The 22,842-nt window shown below is 48.8% G+C and overlaps 1 protein-coding gene across 1 annotated transcript in view; it reads right to left on the bottom strand.

Annotated features, from left to right (window-relative positions):
* Positions 1 to 4,841: 4,841 nt before the first annotated feature.
* LOC144769740 (C-type lectin domain family 2 member E-like) overlaps positions 4,842 to 22,842 on the bottom strand; it is a 221,397-nt gene continuing 203,396 nt past the window's right edge. The window contains exon 3 of the mRNA XM_078653920.1: positions 4,842 to 5,354. Within this exon, the coding sequence (XP_078510046.1) occupies positions 5,246 to 5,354 (109 nt within the window). The 3' untranslated portion in view covers positions 4,842 to 5,245. The remainder of the gene's footprint in view (positions 5,355 to 22,842) is intronic.

Genomic DNA, 22,842 nt, shown 5'->3' with positions numbered 1-22,842 from the left:
TTTCCCACTCAATGACCCTCAGTCCATTGCTGCTTACTCGCCTGAAGCGCCTACCTCCCACTTTCATTGTTTAACAGCATGCGCGCTAGCGGTTTTCCCGCTGCGCGCTGCGATTTGAAAAAACCCGCGTTACATGACGAGCTCAGCTCATCATCAGCGTAGGGCACGTTACGCTCATGACGAGCTGAGCTCGTCATGGGCGCCGAACGGGTTAAAGATCTTTGGAGTAATTGGCTTTACCAGTAGATCTCAAAGGCGAGACCTATTGACTTTTCCAATGCTTGTGTTTTACGCGTTTGTCTGAGTTACGAGATAAGACAGCATTTATTACTAGTAGGACACTGATTATGGGTGTGACATTGCACCACTTACATTAATCTGCTTGCTCGACCCCTCACTTCTCAGTGTGGTACACCTGCACACCAGATTTTAGGAGATTTATGAAGCACTGTCTGCCAGTTTGCCAGGACACTTATGGCATATGTTTAGCTAGGCAATCCTTGTCATAAGCTTTTCAACTGTTCTTTGAAGCACAGGAACCAGCACTGCTGACTACATGTTCTTCTTTCTTTGAATTTCAGTGGGTAACAGGGTTAAGAGACTTACTATCGAGGAGTACTGTGGGGTTGTTGGGGGCAGGGGGGAGAAGCCTGAACAGGGATCACAGTAAATGGAATGTCTAAGATTCACATAAAAAGTTTAGTAACACGTTTTTTTTATGTTTCTTTATTGGTTATTGAACTAAATTAGTAAACAGCACAATCAAAAGTCATTACATAGTCAAATTGCAAAAGGAAAAAATACAGCAAGCAAGGAATGTATATTGCATAGTGAATTATATTCCAGTTGCGTACTCCTGTAAAATAAAGAGTGAACATGAATAATAGCAATATGCAGAAGTAAGTATCACCAGCTTGAAGGTAATGTGAAGTAGAAAGGCAATAAGAGACATGGCAAATGTCTAGTAGTTCTACACAAAAAGAGCCGGTGCCCAGGTAATGAGATCTCAGACCAAGGGGGGGCAGGTGTCATTGGGGGCTCTAACTAATCTCACCATGTGCAAGAATATATATATGCATTATTTGTGCAATAGAAGTATTCAACTTGGGGCGGAATTAATCTCTGGTTAGAGCAGGCACCTCCTCTTCAGGGGAACAGAGTAGTAAATAATTATATAGCAGTTCCCATACATTTTTGGCCTAGAGGATAGAGGCTGCAGCGTAGCATACATGTCGCTCGTAGGAGCACAGCACACTAGATCACGGATCCATGCTTCAATCGTCAGAACTGATGTGGTCCCCCAATGTAAAGAGATCTGTTGTTTCACTAATAAAAGCAAAATAGCGGCAAAGTGCCACACTCTAATGGGGAGTGGTGTAACATAACCTAACAGCGCTGTTAAAGAAGATTGAGCAAGTTCTATTTCGACCATTTGTGATAGAGTGCAGAATACTTCATCCCAGAAGGTAAAAATCGATGCACAGTCCCACGGCCAGTGTGAAAAATCTGCATGGTGTCTGGAACATCTGCGACAGCAATGTGGTTTAGTGGGGGTCAAATTTAGCTCATAGTAGCACAGCTCACTAGATCACGGTTCCATCCTTTAATGGTCAGAACTGATGTGGTCCCCCAATGTAAAAAGATCTGTTGTTTCACTAATAAAAGCAAAATAGCAGCAAAGCGCCTAACTCTAATGGGGAGTGGTTTAATATAACCTAAGAGAGCTGTTAAAGAAGATGGAGCAAGTTCTATTTCGACCATTTGTATAGAGTGCAGAATACTTCATCCCAGAAGGTAAAAATCAATGCACAGTTCCACGGGCAGTGTGAAAAATATGCATGGTCTCTGGCACATCTGGCACAGCAATTTGGTTTAGTAAGGGTCAAATTTAGCTAATAAATAAGGAGTGGTATAAACACGATGTAGGTATTTGAAATGAAAAAGTTTGTGCCGATGATTATTGGAAACTAATCTGGTTTGTTCGCAACAAAAGCACAATGTTATGACAGGTAGTGGGCCACCCAGGTCTACCTCCCAAGCTGCCCATGCCCCCATCTCCATCGCTGGCATCAGAGAGAGAGCTCCATGGTATAATCATGAAACGAAATGAGAGCTGTCCGGTGTTGTGATGATTAATGACAGTAATGGGAAATCAGAGGGCTTTGTCAGTGCAGTCGGGATTGGGGCATGTACTGTGTTGTGTAGACGGTGTAATATCAATCTGTCCATGTATGTTACATTATGCCAGTGCGCTAGGAATGAGACACTTCGCATTTCAGTATTTGTAATTTGTAAAGAGGTCACCCAGTCGGAGCAACTGGCAACCAGATAGGGTACGTTTAGTAAGAGCCTCCGCAGTTATTGGTAATCAGGGGTTATCAGCAAGAGGCATATGTGAGGAATATAAATAATCGTAACCTAGATACTGTTGGAGTTTAAACCAGGCCCAGCAAGTAGCAGGTAGCATTTGTATTCCGGACGTATTTCTAGGCAGGCCCCGGGGTAGTAGTGTAGAGAATGTGTATGGGTGGGTCTGTGACTATTCCGGTTTCAGAAAAGGCAGGTGAGCTTGCGCTACCAAAATAATAAATATTAAGTTCATGGAGCAAAACTCTCCGCGTTAATATAGTAGGGTCAAGGTTTGCCTATTGACCCTGGGCTGCTTCCCGGCCCATATTAAGCATGTCAGAATGCCTCATCGAGTGTCAAAAAAAGCAGTGGTCAAACCTATGGGAATGTTGAGAAATAAATATAAGAACAGGGGTAGTACCACCGTCTTTATAATTGTTAATCTGCCCGCAATGGATAATGGAAGTTTAATCCAATGTTGCACTTGAGTTAGTATTTTGGCTATTGTGGGCCATAGTTTAGGCGTACAACCTCAGAGCTTTGACAATGGAGTTAAATTGGGTGGGTCAATACCCAATTTTAAGGGGAATTCCAAGGGACAAGTAGTTGTGACATATCTTAAGGGAAAAAATTCAGATTTATTCCAATTAATTGTGAGACCAGAGTGTTCAAAAGCAAACTATCTCACGGAGTAAGGGTGGTAGGTTGGTCTCTGCGTCTCTGACAAATAACATTATATCATCAGCGTAGAGGGATTCTAAGAGGGGGCCAGGGTGGAATGGGAGACCCCTCATCAAATGGAGTTTCTGGAAATATTGAACAAGGGGTCCATAGTTATTATAAATAGAAGAGGAGACAGCAGGCATCCATGAATTAATAAGTTAAAGTGCCATTCATTTTAAGGTGGGCCACTGGGGTTGTATAGAGGAGGCGGATTAATTCACAGAAGCCTTTTGGAATTCTGAGTTTTTCCAATGTGGCGAAAAGGAAAGGCCATTCTAACATATCATTGTTCCAAAAAACAAGGGAAACCCAATTTAGCAATTGGTCAGGGACCTTGGGTACTTATATTATTTCTAAAGACAGTGGTCCCTAGACAGCTGTTGTCGTCCACTGATTTGAACCCTGAGCGCAGCTCCGCTAGGGTAGTCGCTGTGCCATCAGGGGACAGAGGTTCTGATTGAATAGTGTCTGAAGTTGCTCTTCGGAAACTCTCATCTTCTCCACGTCGAGGGGTCATGGCCGCATCAAAATAGAGTGGGCGTTGAGGGGAGTCGGAGCACCCCATTGTGTAGGGAGGTAGTAGAAACCCAAGGGCCATGACTGTTAGTGGTGCTAGGGAGGCAGTCAGTAACTGAGGTAAGTATATGCACTCCCGGTTCTGACCGAGCTGGTAACACCCAAGTGGGTGAATTGGTCAGTGGGTTCATATCAAGCTCCAGAAGTAATCATGGGTGGTGTCCCAGCACCAGTATTTAATGCACACAAGCAAAGATTTTTTATGGAGTCCCAAAGTTGGAAATTAATGTAAGGCAACATCAGGTAGGGCAACCTTTCAATTTGGGTAGATCGGTGATATTTGCATGCGACACATTGCACAATGTAGCAGACAGCACCATGATATTTAGTTACTGGGTCTGGAAAGAAATGTAAATTGATACTTGTATAGCGCACTACTCACCCGCAAGGGTCTCAAGGCGCTTGTACGAATACTGCTCTGGAACCCATCCTGGCTTTCCCTGCGAGGTGTCCACTCCTGGGCACCCCCAAGGAGGAGGCCAGGCATCCTTAGCGTTGTGGGGGCTATTGTGGAGATTAAGCAAGCTATTGCCCAGAGTTGCAGAGTGGGACTCCATGATTGGAATAGGCACTGAGGCGAGAATTATCAGGTCCATGGAATTTTTTGAGCCCATGACCCGCCGAGGCGGGGAATTGAACCCTGGTCCCGGGTTAGACCTCTGCACCAGGGTCTGCCGCTCTAACCATTGAGCCACACTTCTCCACAGAAGCATACTTAACAATTCCTAGTCTTAGCACAAAAAGTGAACAGGCTCACAAATGTGTCAGGCCCACAATCATGCGTCTCAAAGTCCCAGTACTGCTCAAGTACCAGACGCTATTGGTAGCTCACTGCCTCCCAGCAAGTAGCAGCGCAGACACCAAACCTCAGGGAAGTGTGGTGTTCCGTTGCCAATCACTGTCGCACTATAAAAGGGGTGAGCAGAAGATTATTACTGGTGTTTTCCAGTCTACCAACCCAATGCCGCAAGCTGGTGATGTTCAGGCCACTCGGGCCTCAATTATGGCAGAGCTGGCCGGCGCAGGGCCTCTGAGGGCCGCGTCACGCCTTGGACATCGCCAGCCATGTGACATAGGATTAGAGAGTCGAGTGATCGCACGACCGGTCGAGGGAGGTCAATCGCGTCTCTTCATGACAGAATGGGGCAGACTGGGCCGACCGGACGTGTTGTTGACCGAATGGTGGCGACGCAGTCTCCGGAGCTTCAGGCTCAAGTCGCGATCTTGGTCCTACGCCAGGCCACACTCCCTAGTAACACTTTTTATTGCATAAAACAGTTTATAACTCTGTGATGCACACTTCAGATAATGCAATGGCAGAATTAAACTCAACACCAGGCCATGTGCAGCATCTTGTCTTGTTTTTACAGTTCGACACCGGTAATTGTGTGTTTTTATCCACACTGCTTCTCACATCCCCCTGTGCTGCTTAGTGCAGTTTCACAGTCTGTTAATCACCAGCTGCAGGAAAGAAATGGCAGAAGGGAGGGCACATAATAAGTTCCACAAGTTACTGTGGTTAAGAGCGTGCTAGACATTCTCTCTATGGCAACAACAAAAGTGGACATGATTAATTATATCTTCTGTCCTTTCATTCCTATATGGTATCTCTGGTGCAGATCCACTTGTTGGTGATGTCACATTCCAAACTTTTCACTTTGCCATAACTTAGGTAAGCACATTCTGAGGTATCGCTTATCGTGAACCTGCAACAAGAAAAAAAAAAGTTTCAGGGCTTTTCAGAAGTTTTCATTAAGAAATTACTAAATGTTACCAAAGTCATATACTTCACTAATGTATTCAAGTACTATATGTAAGGAAAAGTTTTCTACAAGTTTACGTGCCTGGGAATGGGAGCTTGGCAGTACAGACACTGGCTCAGTGATGTAGGTGACTGGATGTACTGCTGCAATTGGAACATTGGCTGCCTGGTAACCAAGCCTCCCTCTAATGATCCTCTAGTTTCACTTATAACATTGTGCAGCGGGGGGCAGGGAGAGTACACCTGTTTGAATAGCAAGCCATCATAAAGGGATTCATTCAAAAGATTTAGTCGGCAAAGTAATGTGTGAGTCCCTTGTAGGAAAACGATGATTTACGATGGGTCAGCCTAGTAAGTCACACATTCACAACACAGGAACACTGAGCAGCAAAGAAGGATGAGGTCTAAAATGCCCAACAACTCTTAGTGTGGGACGTTGAATGACCTAAATCAGGAAGTCCAATGTAGATCCAGCAGGACCTTATCGGTTCCACATGCTCAAGAGACCCCCTCACTATGGAAATTAGGTCTTTTTACAACCACTAAGCGAAGATAGGTTATGTGAATAGTCTGAAAATATGGTATGTATCCAGGCCTTAGGGGGCAAAACAATGTAACAAGACTTTGGAGAAGGCAAGAGAATTTAGGAATGCTGGGATGTATCCAACCCTGATGGGGTAAACAATGAGACAAGACTACAGAGCGGGCAGGAAGAGCAGAAGAATGCTGTGATGTATCTATTCCTCAGGAGGCTAAACAATGCGAGTAGACTATAGAGAGGGCAGGAAGAACAGAGGAACGCTGGGGTGCAGTTGGAGATCAGAAGGAAAAGGGAAGCGGTCTTTTCCATATGAACGTCACTAACAAGGGTGCAGGAGGGGGCGCATTATGGTACACATCGTAGGTATGCTCCACACGGTTGGCAGATGCATTCGGACCAGTACATCAGGTATACCTGAGCAGAGAGGTATGCCAGTATGCAGGTTTTCCCAGGAGCAGAGGCCACTCAGCTCCACCTTTGGGAGTAATCGCATTTGTAGAGGGCATGGCCTGGCACATTTAGCCCCCACCTGAGCACCAACTGCAAGTGGGTGAAAATCACTTAGATATAGCCAAGTCCCTTGCAATTATAGATGTGGTCATTTGTCAATGGCAAGCTTGAAAAGCAGGTGGTGGATATGTGGCATGTATTGTGGGACCTCAATTTCCCCATCATGCCCCCTGCCCAGTGATATAATGTACTGCCACCAGGGTGCTAAAGTGTGCTTCCATTTCTGGAAGTCACATCTACAGAAGACTATCAGGAGAGACCCTGTGATGTGCTGTGCTATAAAAGTGAATTGTTTAAATCACAAGCTTTAAGAGAAACTAAAAAAATGTGTACATGGCTACACAGGTGGGAAGCAGGGACGTGACTCGGGCTAATCCAGCACTTCCCGTATCCCAGAAACAAACAAACACAACCTGGGAGAGATTGTCATCTCTTGCTCGGCCTGAAAGACTGGAACAGACAAAGACGTAAAAGGCAGATCAAGATTCATGAGCATTGCAATAAACTCATCTGGATGCTTCCGGCCTGCAGGGCTCAGAAAAGTAGCTCCTGGAACACCTAGGAGGAGCTTAGTGTTCACTGGCGTCTGAGGAGCCGTACCATGTCCAGCAGGGTTCGGATGGGAAGGGAGAGCCCAGGGGAAGTTGAGCCCTACTTCCCGGGCTTCTAGGGTGGGGAGTGCGGTCCAGTGACCATGGTGGGCACCCAGTGGCAGTTAGACTAAAATGGTTAGGCCAAGAATGATACAGGAGACGCTAGTTGGGACTGACTCCTCTTTTGTTCCTACATACTAGCACCCCTGTCAGCAGGGACAATGCGAGGTTTAGTAGATTTTTGTACGGCCTTGTAGGTAATAGGTGTATACAGTGCTGGTAAGAACACACAGTAATTACTACATGACATAGTTAGAGGTGGTGGCAGCGCCTCGAATATTGTTGGTGCGGCGAGCAGATTGCGAGGGACTCTCCTCTGCTCTTTTATCTCAGCTGGCTTCTTTTTAATAATTTTTAACACTGATTTACTAGTGTGTTGCGCATTTACCTTGTGTGCGGTACCTCTTCTGTTCGCTCTGCTTGGTGTGCGCTGTCGGCTTCTGCTCCGTTCCACCGCGGCTTCCCAGTGCCGATTGCTGTGGAGGGCAGGCTCGGGCACCATCTTCCCTAAGTCCCGGTTCCCTGCATGACCGTAAGCTGCGGTCCTGCTGAGGGAGGGGCTTGGGATATAAATAGATTCCCAGTTTGAGTGCTGGGGCGATAGTTAGAGGTGGTGGCAGCGCCTCGAATATTGTTGGTGCGGCGAGCAGATTGCGAAGGACTCTCCTCTGCTCTTTTATCTCAGCTGACTTCTTTTTAATAATTTTTAACACTGATTTACTAGTGTGTTGCGCATTTACATTGTGAGCGGTACCTCTTCTGTTCGCTCTGCTTGGTGTGCACTATCGCCTTCTGCCCAGTCTCACCGCGGCTTCCCAGTGCCAATTGCTGTGGAGGGCAGGCTCGGGCGCCATCTTCCCTGAGTCCCAGTTCCCTGCGTGACCGTAGGCTGCGGTCCTGCTGGGGGAGGGGCTTGGGATATAAATAGATTTCCCAGTTTGAGTGCCGGGGCGATAGTTAGAGGTGGTGGCAGCGCCTCGAATATTGTTGGTGCGGCGAGCAGATTGCGAGGGAATCTCCTCTGCTCTTTTATCTCAGCGGACTTCTTTTTAATAATTTTTAACACTGATTTACTAGTGTGTTGCGCATTTACCTTGTGTGCGGTACCTCTTCTGTTCGCTCTGCTTGGTGTGCACTGTCGCCTTCTGCCCCGTTCCACCGCGGCTTCCCAGTGCCGATTGCTATGGAGGGCGGCCTCGGGTGCCATCTTCCCTGAGTCCCGGTTCCCTGCGTGACCGTAGGCTGCGGTCCTGCTGGGGGAGGGGCTTGGGATATAAATAGATTCCCAGTTTGAGTGCCGGGGCGATAGTTAGAGGTGGTGGCAGCGCCTCGAATATTGTTGGTGCGGCGAGCAGATTGCGAGGGACTCTCCTCTGCTCTTTTATCTCAGCTGACTTCTTTTTAATAATTTTTAACACTGATTTACTTGTGTGTTGCGCATTAACCTTGTGTGCGGTACCTCTTCTGTTCGCTCTGCTTGGTGTGCACTGTCGCCTTCTGCCCCGTTCCACCGCAGCTTCCCAGTGCCGATTGCTGTGGAGGGCAGGCTCGGGCACCATTTCCCTAAGTCCCGGTTCCCTGCGTGACCGTAGGCTGCGGTCCTGCTGGGGGAGGGGCTTGGGATATAAATAAATAGGAATGGCCCCTCGGCCGCGCAGCAGGCGCGCGCAGAGGGCGCGCCGTCTGCACGCCGAAGGAGCGCCAAAGGAGGGACCGTCTGTGCCCGTCCGTGACCGGCCGGGACCCGGGGCTATAGACCCTGCTCCTTTTCTAACGTATACCTCTGCGCAGCTCTTTGCCCATCAAGGTAACTGGCCCCTTAGTCCTCCTATGCTTGATTGTATCCTTGCCCTTGGCATTTCTGCCCCTCTCCCCCTTTCCTTTGTTGTTCCCTTGTCCAAACCCCTGCTGGCCGCCCCTCCTGTGTGTTCCCCCCTTCCCCCTCCTGCCCACCGACACTGGCCTCTGCCTACCTCCTTAATACCTGCTCGGTGGGTAAGCATCAGCTGGAACTCTTTAGTTTACTTGACACTGTATCTCCTGATCTCCTATTCCTGACGGAAAGTTGGTTTTTGGCAGACTCTATGCCCAATGTCTTATCTGCACTTACCGACTCCTACTATGCCCTTCGGGCTGACCGTCCAGATGGGAAAGTTGGCAGGGGCGTGGGCATGATCATCCGGTCCAATTTGCAGTTCCAACTCCTGCCTCATCCTCCCATACCTAAAGTGGACTTTCTAGTCGCCCGCTCAGTGAATCTCTTAGCTCCCCTCACTGTAGTTCTTCTCTACTGCCCCCCCCCCAAACCCTGCCCCACTTTGTGCCTGCTCTCCAAGATTTGATGGCCACCCTGGTGGTCAATAATTCACCAGTCCTTCTACTGGGTGATTTCAACTATTGGCCTGGTGACCCCAGGGAAGATCAGACTTCCAAAGATTTTTCTGACATCCTTCGCTGCTTTAATTTCACCTCTCACATTCACGTCCCTAACCGACGTCCATGGTCACACTCTTGACCAGATTTGGTCGGCCAGCCGGACCATCTCTTCTATCGCCATCCTTCCCTGTACCTGGTCTGACCACTCCCTCATTTCCTTTCTCATTGAACTTGCAGTCACTGATAAGCCCCCCTTGCCCAAGAACGTCTCAGCACGGAATTGGAACCGGGTGGACCTTAGCACTCTTCACTCTTCTTTGGTGACCCCTCTCCCTGACTTATCTGACCTCTCCCTTGATCTTCAAGTCGACGCCGTTAACACCTGGCTATCTACGTCTTGTGACTCGGTCGCTCCCCTCAGGAGGGTCAAGGCTTGTCGCCTCCACAAAGCCAATAAATGGTTTTCCACTGACCTCAAAGCCCTTAAATTGGCTCTTAGACAGTCAGAGCGTCAGTGGAGGCGCAACTACTGTCCCCTCCTGAGGGATCGATATAGGTCTCTTTTAAAGAACTATAAGAGAGCTATCCTCTCAGCTAAATTAGAATATTTTTCTGTAAAAATTTTACTTGCGGCCAACAAATCCAAGGAGATTTTCTCGATTGTTTATAACCTGGCGGCATCTGACCGAGTTAATCCCAATCCTGTCCCCTCCCAAGCCCTCTGTTCCTCCCTGAATGATTTTTTCCTTGAGAAGATTGCTAATATCAAACGGAACATACCTTTGACATCTTCTCCTCTTCCCCCCTTCCCTTCCCCCTTTGTCCTCTTCTCTTAATCACTTTTCACTTACTTCGAAGGAATCCTTCCTTGCTCTGCTCAGGAAGGTCAAGTCAGGCTCCCCTACTGACTGTGGACCGGCTCGCATCTTAAGGGAGCTATGCTCTGGTTGCCCGACCCCCCCATCCCTCCTCAATGCATCCATTTCTCAGGGCATAGTACCATCTTTCTTCAAATCAGCCACTATTATCCCCATTTTGAAAAAACCCGGCTCTGGCCTTACTCTCCCTGCTAACTTTAGGCCCATTTCCCTGCTCCCCTACTTAGGTAAAATTCTGGAGAGCCACATTACTTCCTGCTTGTCGGCCTATATTGAGGACAACCATTTATTGGCCTCCCATCAAGCAGGTTTTCGACCGGTCCACTCGACCGAATCTGTGGTCCTCTCTGTTCTGGACGAGCTGAAGAGCAAGGCGGATTCCAACTCCCCTCAGGCCTTGGTGCTTCTCGATCTGTCCGCTGCTTTTGACACGGTCGACCATTCCATCCTCCTCGACCGTGTCAGGGCAGCGGGCATCCAGGGCACCGCTCTTTCCTGGCTCGCTTCTTTCCTCAAAGGCCGGACGCAAGCTGTTCGTCTCTCCGGCTTCTCTGCCCCTCCCCTTCCGGTGTCCTCTGGGGTCCCCCAAGGCTCTTCCCTCTCCCCTCTTCTTTTTCACCTTTACATCTATCCCCTTATTATTTCACTGCTTAATATGGGGGTCTCCGTATACAATTACGCAGACGACCTTCAGCTTGTTTTCGATCTTTCTCCCTCTTCTGATTCCCTTCTTAAATTTCAAACTACTCGTATTTTTATTTCTGATTGGATGAACCAAAACCACCTCAAGCTTTACCCGGACAAAACGGAGTTGGTCCTGACTGGCGGTCCTACTAGCTCCTGGACCCCTGCCTTTTGGCCTTCCATCTTCGGCCCTCCCCCGGTTCCTTCTGCTTCAGTTAGAATCTTGGGAATCAAAATCAGCCAGGACCTCTCCATGCGCCCGCAGGTCAGCTCCGTTGTGTCATCCTGCTTTCTCTCCCTCAGGGTTATTCGTAAGATTTCTCGTTTTTTCTCATCTGATGCCCTTAAGATAATTGTTGTGGCTATGATCCTCTCGAGATTGGACGGGTCCCTGCCTACGAGCAGCGCCTACGAGCAGCGCCGCCTCCAGACCATCCAAAATCAGGCTACTCGTATTATCCACCGGCTCCCTAGGTCTTATCATACCACCCCCCTTACTTAAGTCCCTCCATTGGCTTCCCGTCCTGCAGAGAGCCCTCTTTAAGTTGGGATGTATGGTCTTCATGGCCCGCGCCCGCACGGCCCCTATTTTCATCAATTCTAGAATCACCCACTATCTCCCCCACCGCGATCTCCGTTCCTCCAGTCAGGCACTTCTCACTGTCCCCCGCTTCCGGAAGTCCAGAACAGGCGGCACGAGGTTCTCTACCCTTGCCCTGCGCTTCTGGAACAGTCTCCCATTCTCCATTAGGTCTATTACTAATTATCTGCTTTTCCGCAAGGCGCTTAAAACTCACCTGTTTGCTCAAGCTTTTTCTCCTTGGTAATCTCCTGGTGCCCTCTCCTTCTGCTACCGCCAAAACCTCCCAGCGCCAGGAAGCCGCTTGGCCGCAGTGCGCTTTACAAATACTTTCAACTTTGCATGCTTTAAAGGAGTCAAGGAGGGCACAGTACATTAAGCCTGAAGGCGTTCAGGTGCTATTTTGGGCTGCCCTTCCACAAAACGTAAATTGAAGCTGGTGTTTGTATGGGCAGATGCAGTAGAAGAAGCAAATTAGGCCTACCTTTACCGCTCCTGTGTTTCTTTCTCCCACCCGTATCCCTTTCCATGTACCGATTGGTTACTGGGCTTGTACCGTGAATGTTGATGTCATTGAGGTTCTAGGGGTTGATGGTTGAATGTGACAATTGATCATTGCTGTAAAAGGCAACAGTAATTTTGTGGCGATGATCGACAGGACCTGTGAGTGCCACTTGCAGGGAGAACACAGAGAGTTTTGTCAGAGTGAAGTTGGCTGAGCTGGATGGTGAGAGTTGTCCCACAGCAGCCATCTGCGCTGCTATACAACTACCTGAAGTTATCAAGTGTGAGCAGTAAGTGTCCAGTGCACTGGGTATTTCCCCACAACGACTGGTGTGTGGGATTGCCTGAGAGGGAGCTCTCCACAGTAGGCACGCCTCATAGGAGGAGCCAGGGAAAAATTCCTCCTCCAGAAAGGAGCAAGTCACCTGGCACTCGTTTTGGTTTTGGCTGCCATTTTGATATCACAGTACACTCCTATTAGTTTATGCATTCCAGCTATATCGGCAGCCATCTTAGGTGATGTCAATGAACAGTTTAAACATTTCCTCTGGCATTTAAGAAAATCCAGTGCCATTTTAAGGGAAAAATAAGCAACTTTTACATTCTTTAGGGTCTGAAGGACAAGAAGTCTTCAGGTCCTGGCCAAAAATTGAGAATGAAAATGAAGATGAGGCATTAATTTGGTGAAGCTCTTTTGAGACTAGATGCTCGCCTTAAGCCTACTATCAGTACCACACTTGAGCGCTATCACTTCTATACAAGGAGACAGAACTGCACTGAGAATTTTATCAAATGCATGTAATTTTGGAAACACAACTAAAAAAATGATAAGTGATCAACTCATGAACAGTAACAATGAACACATCCAAGAGCATTTGTGGATGATGCGAGATCCACTACGGATGAAGCTGTAGCTTCAGCAAAAGCCATTGAACAGTCCAAGAACTGGGTAAATAAAGTAAATGAAACTCAACTTGGTAAAAAAGAGAATTACGTTTTTGTAGTTACAGGAAATATGTGAAAAATTAATATCAAAATGGGGTGCAAGGACATCAAGACATACTGCTTTAGATGTAGTGATTGTCCTGCACTTAAAGTGAGTAACAATTGCAATAGAAAAGGTCACTTTTCAAAGATGTGCAGGGATGTGAAAAGACAACCCAAACATCATGTCTCACAGATATCAGAAGGTCCATCTTTGAAAGAACTTTAAATTAACGAAAGCGATGTTGCGGAGAAAAACGTGGTGATAATGGTGCATGGCAAAAACAGGAAAGACAATGAGGAACCCATTAAACCACCTATGTGCAATCTGCAAGTGCTGAGGACACTGTTGTTTGTAACTGCAAACTCAGGTTCTCAGTTTACTATAATATCCCAGGCATATTTTTTAAACCAAATTTCAAAATAAAAAGCCACATTTAAAACCTGACATTATAGCAGTCACTTTTGATGGACTAAGCATTGATTTCATAGGCAATTTTGGGGCCATGACAATGTGAGGTTATTCAATCTCCTGAGGCACAGCCGGGAGAACGCCATCACTTGTTTTTAACTTGTTTGCTTGAAAAATTGTTGTTGTATTTACTGATTTACCTGGCTCTGGGCACTTGTTTTCTTTGATCCCTATGTTCTGGGCACTCCCGCGCAGCAGAATCGAGCGCTGCTGCGGGCCACCACCCTTCCGCCGCCATCCCCCAGAGGCCACAGGCCACGCCCACCACCTACAGGCCACGCCCCCTCGCCGAAGGCATTTAACGGCACTGATTGCGAGTGCCTGCCAGAGGCCCATTCATCTCCTGAGGCGCAGCCAGGAGAACGTTTCTGTTTTTAACTGAACTTCTGCTTTTAAAACTGTGTGCTTATTGCTTAAGTTTTTAACTGTGTTGCTCACTTAGGGCTCCTGTGTTGTTGCTCGATCCCCTTAAATACTTGGCCACGCCCACCTGATAGCCACGCCCCCTGCCGAAGGCATTTCACAGCGCTGACAACGAGCGCTCGTCAGAGGCTTTCACATCTCCTGAGGCGCAGCCGGGAGAGCATTTCTGCTAAAAACTGAACTTTTTGTTTTAAAAATTGTGTGTTCATTTGGTTTCAACTGTAGTGTCCTCGCTGGGCATCTGTTCGCTGGACGATCCCCGAAGGCCATAAACCACGCCCCCTCCCGCTAACCACGCCCCCAACCGAAGGCATTTAACCACGCTGAGTACATGCGTCTGCCAGAGGTTATTCAATCTCCTGAGGCACAGCCGGGAGAACGCCATCACTTGTTTTTAACTTGTTTGCTTAAAAAATTGTTGTTGTATTTACTGATCTACCTGGCTCTGGGCACTTGTTTTCTTTGATCCCTATGTTCTGGGCACTCCCGCGCAGCTGAATCGAGCGCTGCTGCTGGCCACCACCCTTCCGCCGCCATCCCCCAGAGGCCACAGGCCATGCCCACCACCTACAGGCCACGCCCCTTCCGCTTATCCCCTCCATAAATAATGTGTTTCCCCCGGTTGCGCAGCGGACGGGCGCAGCAGGCGCGCCGTCAGCGGGCCAAAGGCGAGCCAAAGGCAAGCCCGTCTGCGCCCGTCCACGACCGGCAGGGACCAGGGGCCATGGACCCTGCCCTTCCCTTACCCTATACCCCAGCTCAACTCCTATCCTTCAATAACGGTCAGTGCATTGACCCTCTTCTGCTTCAGCGCATTATTGCTCTGGACATCTTATCCCCATCAGTCCTACTACCCTTACCCACGCCATCTTCCCCCCCGTCCCAGTCTTGTCCCATTTTGGTTTCTTCTCCCCTCCCCTCCTCCAGCACGGCTACTGCCAACCTACTCAATACTAGATCTGCGGGTAGACATCAGCTGGAGATTTTCAATTTATTAGACACTGACGCCCCTGATTTTCTTTTCCTTACGGAAACTTGGTTCTCTGCTGATTCCCTTCCTGATCTCCTCTCCGCCCTCCCCGACTCTTACTATGCTCTTCGGGCGGATCGTCCCGCTGGTAAACTCGGGGGGGAAGTGGCGATGATCATCTGTTCTAGTCTCCAGTTTCAGTCTCTTTCTTATTCTCCCATGTGTGGAGTAGATTTCCTAGTTGCCCGTTCTGTCAATCTTAGGGCCCCTCTTACTATAGCCCTTTTCTATCGCCCTCCGCAGTATATGTCCTCCTTTGTTCCTGCACTCCAGGAACTTCTGGCTACGCTCGTTGTCAATAACTCCTCTGTGCTTCTTCTAGGGGATTTTAATTATTGGCCGGGCGACCCCAGAGAAAATTTGTCTTCTAAGGATTTGCAGGAAGCAACTGCAGGAAGATGGCCGCGGGGGGGAAGTAAGCTCTGAAACCGAGCTCCTGGCTTCACCAAATAATACCCTAAGCAGAGCCCCCCCCTAGCGCTGCCCAACACCAGGAACGACGACCGAAGCTCAAGAAGGACAAGTGAAGCCTGTCCCGCCTCAGGAAAGCAGAGTCCAGCCGCCCGATCTCGCTCCACGTTGATCGGCGCCCCTCTGCCCTCCTTGCGACCTCAGGACACTTACCTTCCTGACACAGACCAGCGCCGGATCCAGCATTCCAGTACCAGCGCCAGTTCCAGGAACGAAGAACTCCGCAACTCAAGCCCGCCGAACAGCGCAGGACCTCACTCCACCACCGGAGCCCTGAGACGCTCGCCTCCGGTAAGCCTGTCCCCAAAATGGCGGCCATCAAGGACATCGCCTGACGAGAGCCTCCTCCGGAGCCGCTCCTCTTCACCCTGCAAGCGCTCAGTCGACCTAATGAGCATCAAGCTACAGCCCGGATCGTGAGTATTATCAGCAATCCCGACAACGAAGCTACAGGCTCCTCTCCGCCTCAGACTTCTTGCCTGTTTCCAAAATGGCGGACAAAGTAGACGCCGCCTGACCCTAACTTACCCCGGAGTCGCCCCTGACATTCTAAAGGTTATTACATCTGCAGAGGCGCCTAAGCTACACCCCGATCCACTGCTAGTGCAACTGTAAGCCCCCGCCCCGGCTCCCTCTGCTGCCCTCTCACCGCCTGTCCCCAAAATGGCGGACAAAGAAGACGCTGCCTGACTCGAATGCCCCTCGGAGGTGCATCTTCCACCTACAAGGCAACGTCTATTACGCGGGCGCCAAGTGATAGCCCTATCTTCCTCCTTTTGTAATAATTAAAGTCTCCCTCCGGCTCCCTCTGCTGCCCACCGCCGCCGGCCTTGTGCCTGACCTCTAAATGGCGGCCATCGAAGACATTGCCTGATGTTTCAGTGAAGTTTCTGACTGCTAAATTCGAGTGGGGCATCTAACAGGGGGACAACGGATCGTCCTCTCCCACTATTCTCATCCACTTCCCCAAAACGACCAAGGAGTCCCTGTAGACTCAAAAACCCCTACCTTTACACCAGACAAGGTGCAACTCTATCAGAATGATCATGGACAATAGAGCTTGCTGTCAGCAACCTTAGAACTGCGTCAGGTCAGATCCTGTACTGAGCTGGCCATTGGAGTGTACGTTTGGGAGGCTCTTTGCATGCCCTCTCCGGACCAGAATCTTCATCTCACTCCATTCTCAAGACGCTAGTCTACAAAAAATCCATCAACTAATCGAGTACGATCACCTGCATACTCCTAAGAAGTACCACACGGGCTCTAAGACCCTCTCCTCCGGCCTGGAACGTCACCCTCAATCACTCCACGGGAACACCGCGGCTCGATACCCTGGGCCACCTCAGCTCCAAGCTTCGGATCACAACTCATCCAGGCTCTCCCACCCTCTATTATCCACACGATGGCCCGGGACCAATCGCCACCTCCTCCTCCAATCCCACTTGCCCATCTCAAACCTCACAGTCGGAACTCCTTCACCATCATCTTCCCCCCCCTCCTCTCTACAAAGCTCAGACGCACATTCAAGCAGAAACTCATCCGCAAACATAAAGAAACCCTAATCATTGACATCTACCACTCGACCACCACAGGACCGACAAAGATGGACCTAATATTCCACACCGAAAGACCCGAATATTGGGTCTTCACAATCAAATCACGGATGTTCATCGCCAAAACCACCTCCACTGCCCACAGCTGCAAATTAACTACGATTCTTCCGTTCAGATCAGTTGGCAGGGGCTATACAACCGTGACTATCTTCTCCAATGGCACAAGCCTCATACAAGCCAACAATGATAATCTGGAAGCTTTTGACTCCTTATTTCCCTCTCTCAAGTCCGCCCCTCCTACCCATCTCGCATCAACACCCTCACCATCCTCTCCCTCTACAATCAGAGATGATAGCGACACGACCCACCCCGATCCACACAAAGCCCGTCTGGCTCCCCCCCGCCTCATCCTACCCTCCTCACCCATCCATCCACCTCCTACAGGAAACGCAACTCTCACCCCCTTCGCCCCCCCCCTAACCCCCCCCCCCCCACCCCCCACAGTTACTACCCACCCTGAGGACATTCACCCCCCGGTCAACAGGCAGTCCTCAGCCATCGAGCCTCCCCTCCAATGTCCCCCCAACTCTCAAACATCCCCCACCCCATCCTCCTCCCGACCCCCTCCCCTTCCCTCCCATGTCCAATCTCCCACCCAGCCCTCTTCCCACACCACCCCCTCCCTCTACCCCGATCCCTATCTCTCAACTTACTCTCCCTAACCACACTACGCCCGGCCCCACTGCAGATGCCCACAACACCCCCATCGATTCCATAACCAGACGGCTCTCAGCCTTGGAAAAACAGGTCGACTCCATCACCCAAGGCCTTACAGTAACACTCCTCAACCTCGGTTTTGCCTGTACTCCCGTCAATCACCCTACCCGAACACCCCTCCTCGCCAACCCCAACATCACCCAAGGTCCCATAGTACCCCTCAGTACTCAATGTAATACCCCCAAACCTTCCAATACCCCTCCCCCAACGCCCCTCCTCGCCAATGCCATCATCACCCAGGGACCCTCAGAAGCCCATAACCCCCTCCCGATTGATCCCTACCCCAAGGTCCTGGCTTCCAGGCCCAAAAAAACTGAACTCCCCAGAACCTCACGGACCAAGCCCCCGACAACTAACCCATCTCACTCCCTAGCAGGCTCAAATCACCTGACCACCAGACCACTCAGATCAGAAGCCCCCATGTCAGACAGTGAAGCAGCATCACTAGCCACGACCTACGACTCTCCCATCTCAGTCTCACCTAAATCTAAAATCCAAGTAATCACTGGTTTCCGGAAAGATCAACCCATCCTCAAACGACAAAGACTACCAGTCCTCACCGCCATACCCAGAGAAGTTAAAGACAAAATCACCAGCACTCAGGAGAGAATCACCAACTGCCTCCTAATGAACTGCAGATCGGCCTCACTACATGCAACGGACATAGCTGAAGCCATCCTCACACACGACATAGACGTTGCGTTCCTCACTGAGACCTGGCTTAATAAGTCATCTCCCCCCTGCCTAGACATGCTGGTTCCACCGGGATTCTCCCTCATCTCCAAAGACAGGATAGAACAACGAGGAGGTGGAGTTGCTATCATCCACAAGGACAGCTGGAACATCACAGAAACCTCCCCCTTTGAATACAACTCATTTGAATGCCTATCCGCTTCCATCAAAACCAAAGACAATGACTCTCTACTCTGCCATCTTCTTTATCACCCCCCGGGCAGAAACAATGAGTTTGGAGACCAACTATCCAACCTGATCGCCCAAGACTCTCTCGATGACTCCAAAAACATAATTCTTGGTGACCTGAATCTCCGATGGAATGAATCCCATAACCCTCTAATTAGATCACTATCCAACCTCCTCACCGACAACAACCTCACTCAACATTGCACCGAGGAGACACATTACAAAGGAGCCACATTGGACGCCATCATTGCACAAAAGAATTCAATCACGATCAACCACATACTCCCTGTTGACTGGTCAGATCACCATATGATCCTATTTCACATTAATCACCCCATCATCCCGCTTAAACCTCCCCAAGACCCACCCAAATGGTCAAGAAACCTCTCCCAAGTCCCCCTAGACATTCTAGAAGGGCAGCTAAGTTCTCTTCTTCTAGACAACTCCCCACATCTTTCAACCAATGAACTCACTGACCACTACAACTCTGAGCTAGTCTCCATTCTCGATAATCTAGCTCCTCCAAAGCTCAAAAGAAGTCGCGCCACCCCATCCAGAACGTGGTTCAATGCGGACCTCAACGCAGAAAGAAGATCATTGAGAGCCAAAGAAAGAAAGTGGAGAAACAACCCAACAACCACCCTTCGCCTACAACTAAAAACAGCCCGCAAGAAGTACAACAACAATATCAAAAGCAAGAAATCCAGCTTCTTCCGAGAGGCTCTAGCCAACTCCAAAAACAGACCTAAGGAGCTCTTCAACATAATCAGACATCAAACATCCAAGCCTCTACCCCCACCCTTGCAAGCGTCCAAAGAACTTTGCGATAACTTCGCCAGCTTCTTCAACGACAAGGTCCTAAAAATTGAACTATCTCTAGACATCAGTAACGCGGCCATCCCTCAGACCCTCCTCTCTGGCCCCCCCCCGCCCCGTGGCTAAGCTTTCCCACGTGCAGGAAACTGAGATAATCTCGCTGATCTCGACCGCCAAACCATCAGCTCACATCTCAGACCCCATTCCTCCCTCACTAGTCAAAAAAATGAAGCTCACTTTAGCTCCCATCTGGGGCAAAATCATAAACAGCTCCCTACAAAGCGGAGTGGTCCCTGACTGCCTAAAAATGGGACAAGTCACTCCTTTACTGAAAAAACCCGGTCTTGACTCTGCAGACTTAAACAATTTCAGACCGATATCTAACCTCCCTCTACTCGCCAAAACACTGGAAAGATGTGTTCTTCTGCAACTGACTCATCATCTGGAGAACATCAATCTCCTCGATCCCCTCCAATCTGGCTTCAGACAAGGCCGCAGCACAGAAACCGCGATGCTGAACATCTTAGATGACATTCACGGTTCTCTTGACGCTGACAAGTGCTGCCTTCTCATACTCCTTGATCTATCCGCAGCCTTCGACACGGTAGACCATAAGCTCCTCATCAAAACTCTGCAAGCAAGAGCTGGCCTCGGCGAAGTTGTCCTTGATTGGTTTTCTTCCTTTCTCCACAACCGTTCGCAAATAATAAAACTGAAGAACTTCACCTCTGAAACGCAGCAAGTCAACAAGGGTGTCCCCCAAGGATCAGTACTTTCTCCTCAGCTCTTCAACATTTATATGGAACCGCTCGCCAAACTACTCAGGAATGCCAATATCCTCTTCCACCTCTACGCGGATGACACGCAGATCTACCTGGAAACCTCCTCGCTTAATGACATCCACAGACTAAATGCTGTCTTAAAAGATGTTCAAGACTGGCTAACAAAAAACCACCTGAAACTCAATCCCGACAAGACCGAAACTCTTCTCATCTCAAACAAAGAAGACAATCCTCAAATCACTGAATGGCTGAAGTCGATCGATGCTCTTAAAGGTTCTCTCACGCCAACTGATTCCGTCAAATCCCTGGGTTTCACCCTTGACCCCAAATTAACCCTGACAAACCACATTAAGAACTCGGCAAAAAGTGCTTTCTTCAACCTCAGACTGCTGAATAAAATAAAACCTTTTATTCCAAACAAAGACCTCAAACTAGCCACCCAATCTCTAGTTCTATCTAGACTGGACAATGGGAACTCAATCCTTACAGGCATTCCCAAATCACACTTGGCTCCATTAAAAACAACACTACATGCGGCAGCAAGAATGATCACAGGATGCAAAAAATTTGACCACATCTCCCCAGCACTCAAAGAACTTGAATGGCTCCCGGTGGAAATGCGTAGCTCCTTCAGAACGGCCTGCCTAACACACAAGGCCCTCCACACCGGTAAACCAGAATACTTGGCTAACAAGTTCAAAAAAGCAGGCCAAAGCAGATATTTGAGAAGCTCCAACTCCCTGTTGCTCATCCCACCAAAAACCAGAAAGAAGAAAACTGCGGACTGCTCCTTCACTGGAAATGCCCCCAAAATATGGAACTCTATCCCCCCTCATATCAGAACTCTACCTTCCTATCCGGACTTCAAGATCCAACTCAAATCCTTGTTCCTCACCCGTTCCTTGGGTCCTAGATAACGAGGATCTCCCTCTGAACTATGCGCTATCTCTGTATCCTTCTACCAAAAGGCCTACTGTTACGAACTTCTCCTCCCCCAACATTGTCTTGAGGACTGCCTTTATGTGTTACGTATCTTTTTGCTCACCATGCCTTTCCTCTTACTGTAAAGCGCTCTGCTACCTTCGGGTCTTGTTAGCGCTATAGAAAACTTCTAAATAAATAATAAATAAAAATGTCTCTGCTATCCTTCAGTCTCTTAATTTCTCCTCCCACATTCACTCCCCCACTCACATTCACGGTCATGTCTTGGACCAAATTTGGTCAGTTAACTGTCCCATTCCCACCCCCACTGTCCTTCCCTGCACCTGGTCTGATTTATTTATTTATTTATTTTTAATATTTATAAAGCGCTGCATATACCCGTGGGCGTCAAGGCGCTAAAAACCAGTATCGACTAAGGGGATGTGAGGGGGTAAATTGAATGGATCAAATGAGACAGAATGGAAGAAAGAATTACTGAGAGAACAGCCAGGTTTTCAAGAGTTTGCGGAACTGAAGCAATGTAACACTCTGTCTGATATTGAGAGGCAAGGTGTTCCAAAGTCTGGGGGCTGCCACCAAAAAGCGTCGGTCACCCCAGGTAACTGTTTTGGTGCGAGGGACAACCAGTTGGCTGAGAGTGGCTGATCGCAGAGCTCTTGCAGGTTTGTAGGATTGTAGTTGGTCTCTGAGAAAATGTGGTCCTTGATTATGGGTTGATTTAAATACTATGCAGAGTGCTTTGAAATGAATTCTTTTCTGTACAGTCAGCCAATGAAGATCTTTTATGTTTTTGGAGATGGGTTCAAACTTTGTTTTGCCGGTAAGAAGGCGAGCTGCTGCGTTTTGTATTGTTTGAAGTTTTGCAATAACTCTGATTTGAGCATTGAGGAATAAACCATTACAGTAATCCAGGGATGAGAGGACAAGGGCAGAAACCAATGTCTTGATGGCAGAGTCAGGGAGAAAAGGGCGTATTTTGCGGATCATTTTCAACTTCAAGTGCGCTGTGGATACTGTTTTGTTGGCATGGTTCATGAAATTTAATCCTTCATCAAAGGTGACACCAAGGTTCCTGACCTTCGAAGTAGGCGTAGGAGGAGTACCGAAGGTCTCTGGCCACCAACAGGTGGACCAGGCTGGGGAGAGTGGACCAAAAATGAGTACCTCGGATTTTTCCGAATTCAGCTTTAAGCAGTTTGTCGCCATCCAATCTCCTATGTCTAGGAGCCCTTTCTTAAATCTTTCAGCTACTTGCTCTCCGTCGCCTTTAATCGCCAACACTAGTTGGGTGTCGTCGGCGTACGAGGTAAGGCTCATCCCATGTGCTTTGATGGTCTTAGCAAGGTCCGACACATAGATGTTAAAAAGTGTCGGACTAAGGGATGAGCCTTGAGGAACTCCGCAGGGAGCAGAGAGTTGAGCTGATTGAAAGGGTCCCAAAATGACAGCCTGCGTTCTTTTGGCAAGGAAGGAAGCTATTAGGTTTTTGGCAATGTGGCAGATGCCAAGACCTTGGACACGGTCGACCAAGGTGT

The sequence above is a fragment of the Lissotriton helveticus genome, chromosome 7 (genome assembly GCF_964261635.1).
Source record: "Lissotriton helveticus chromosome 7, aLisHel1.1, whole genome shotgun sequence".
NCBI lineage: Eukaryota > Metazoa > Chordata > Amphibia > Caudata > Salamandridae > Lissotriton > Lissotriton helveticus.
The sequence above is the reverse complement of the archived record's forward strand: the minus strand, read 5'-3'. Positions and strand labels throughout refer to the sequence as shown.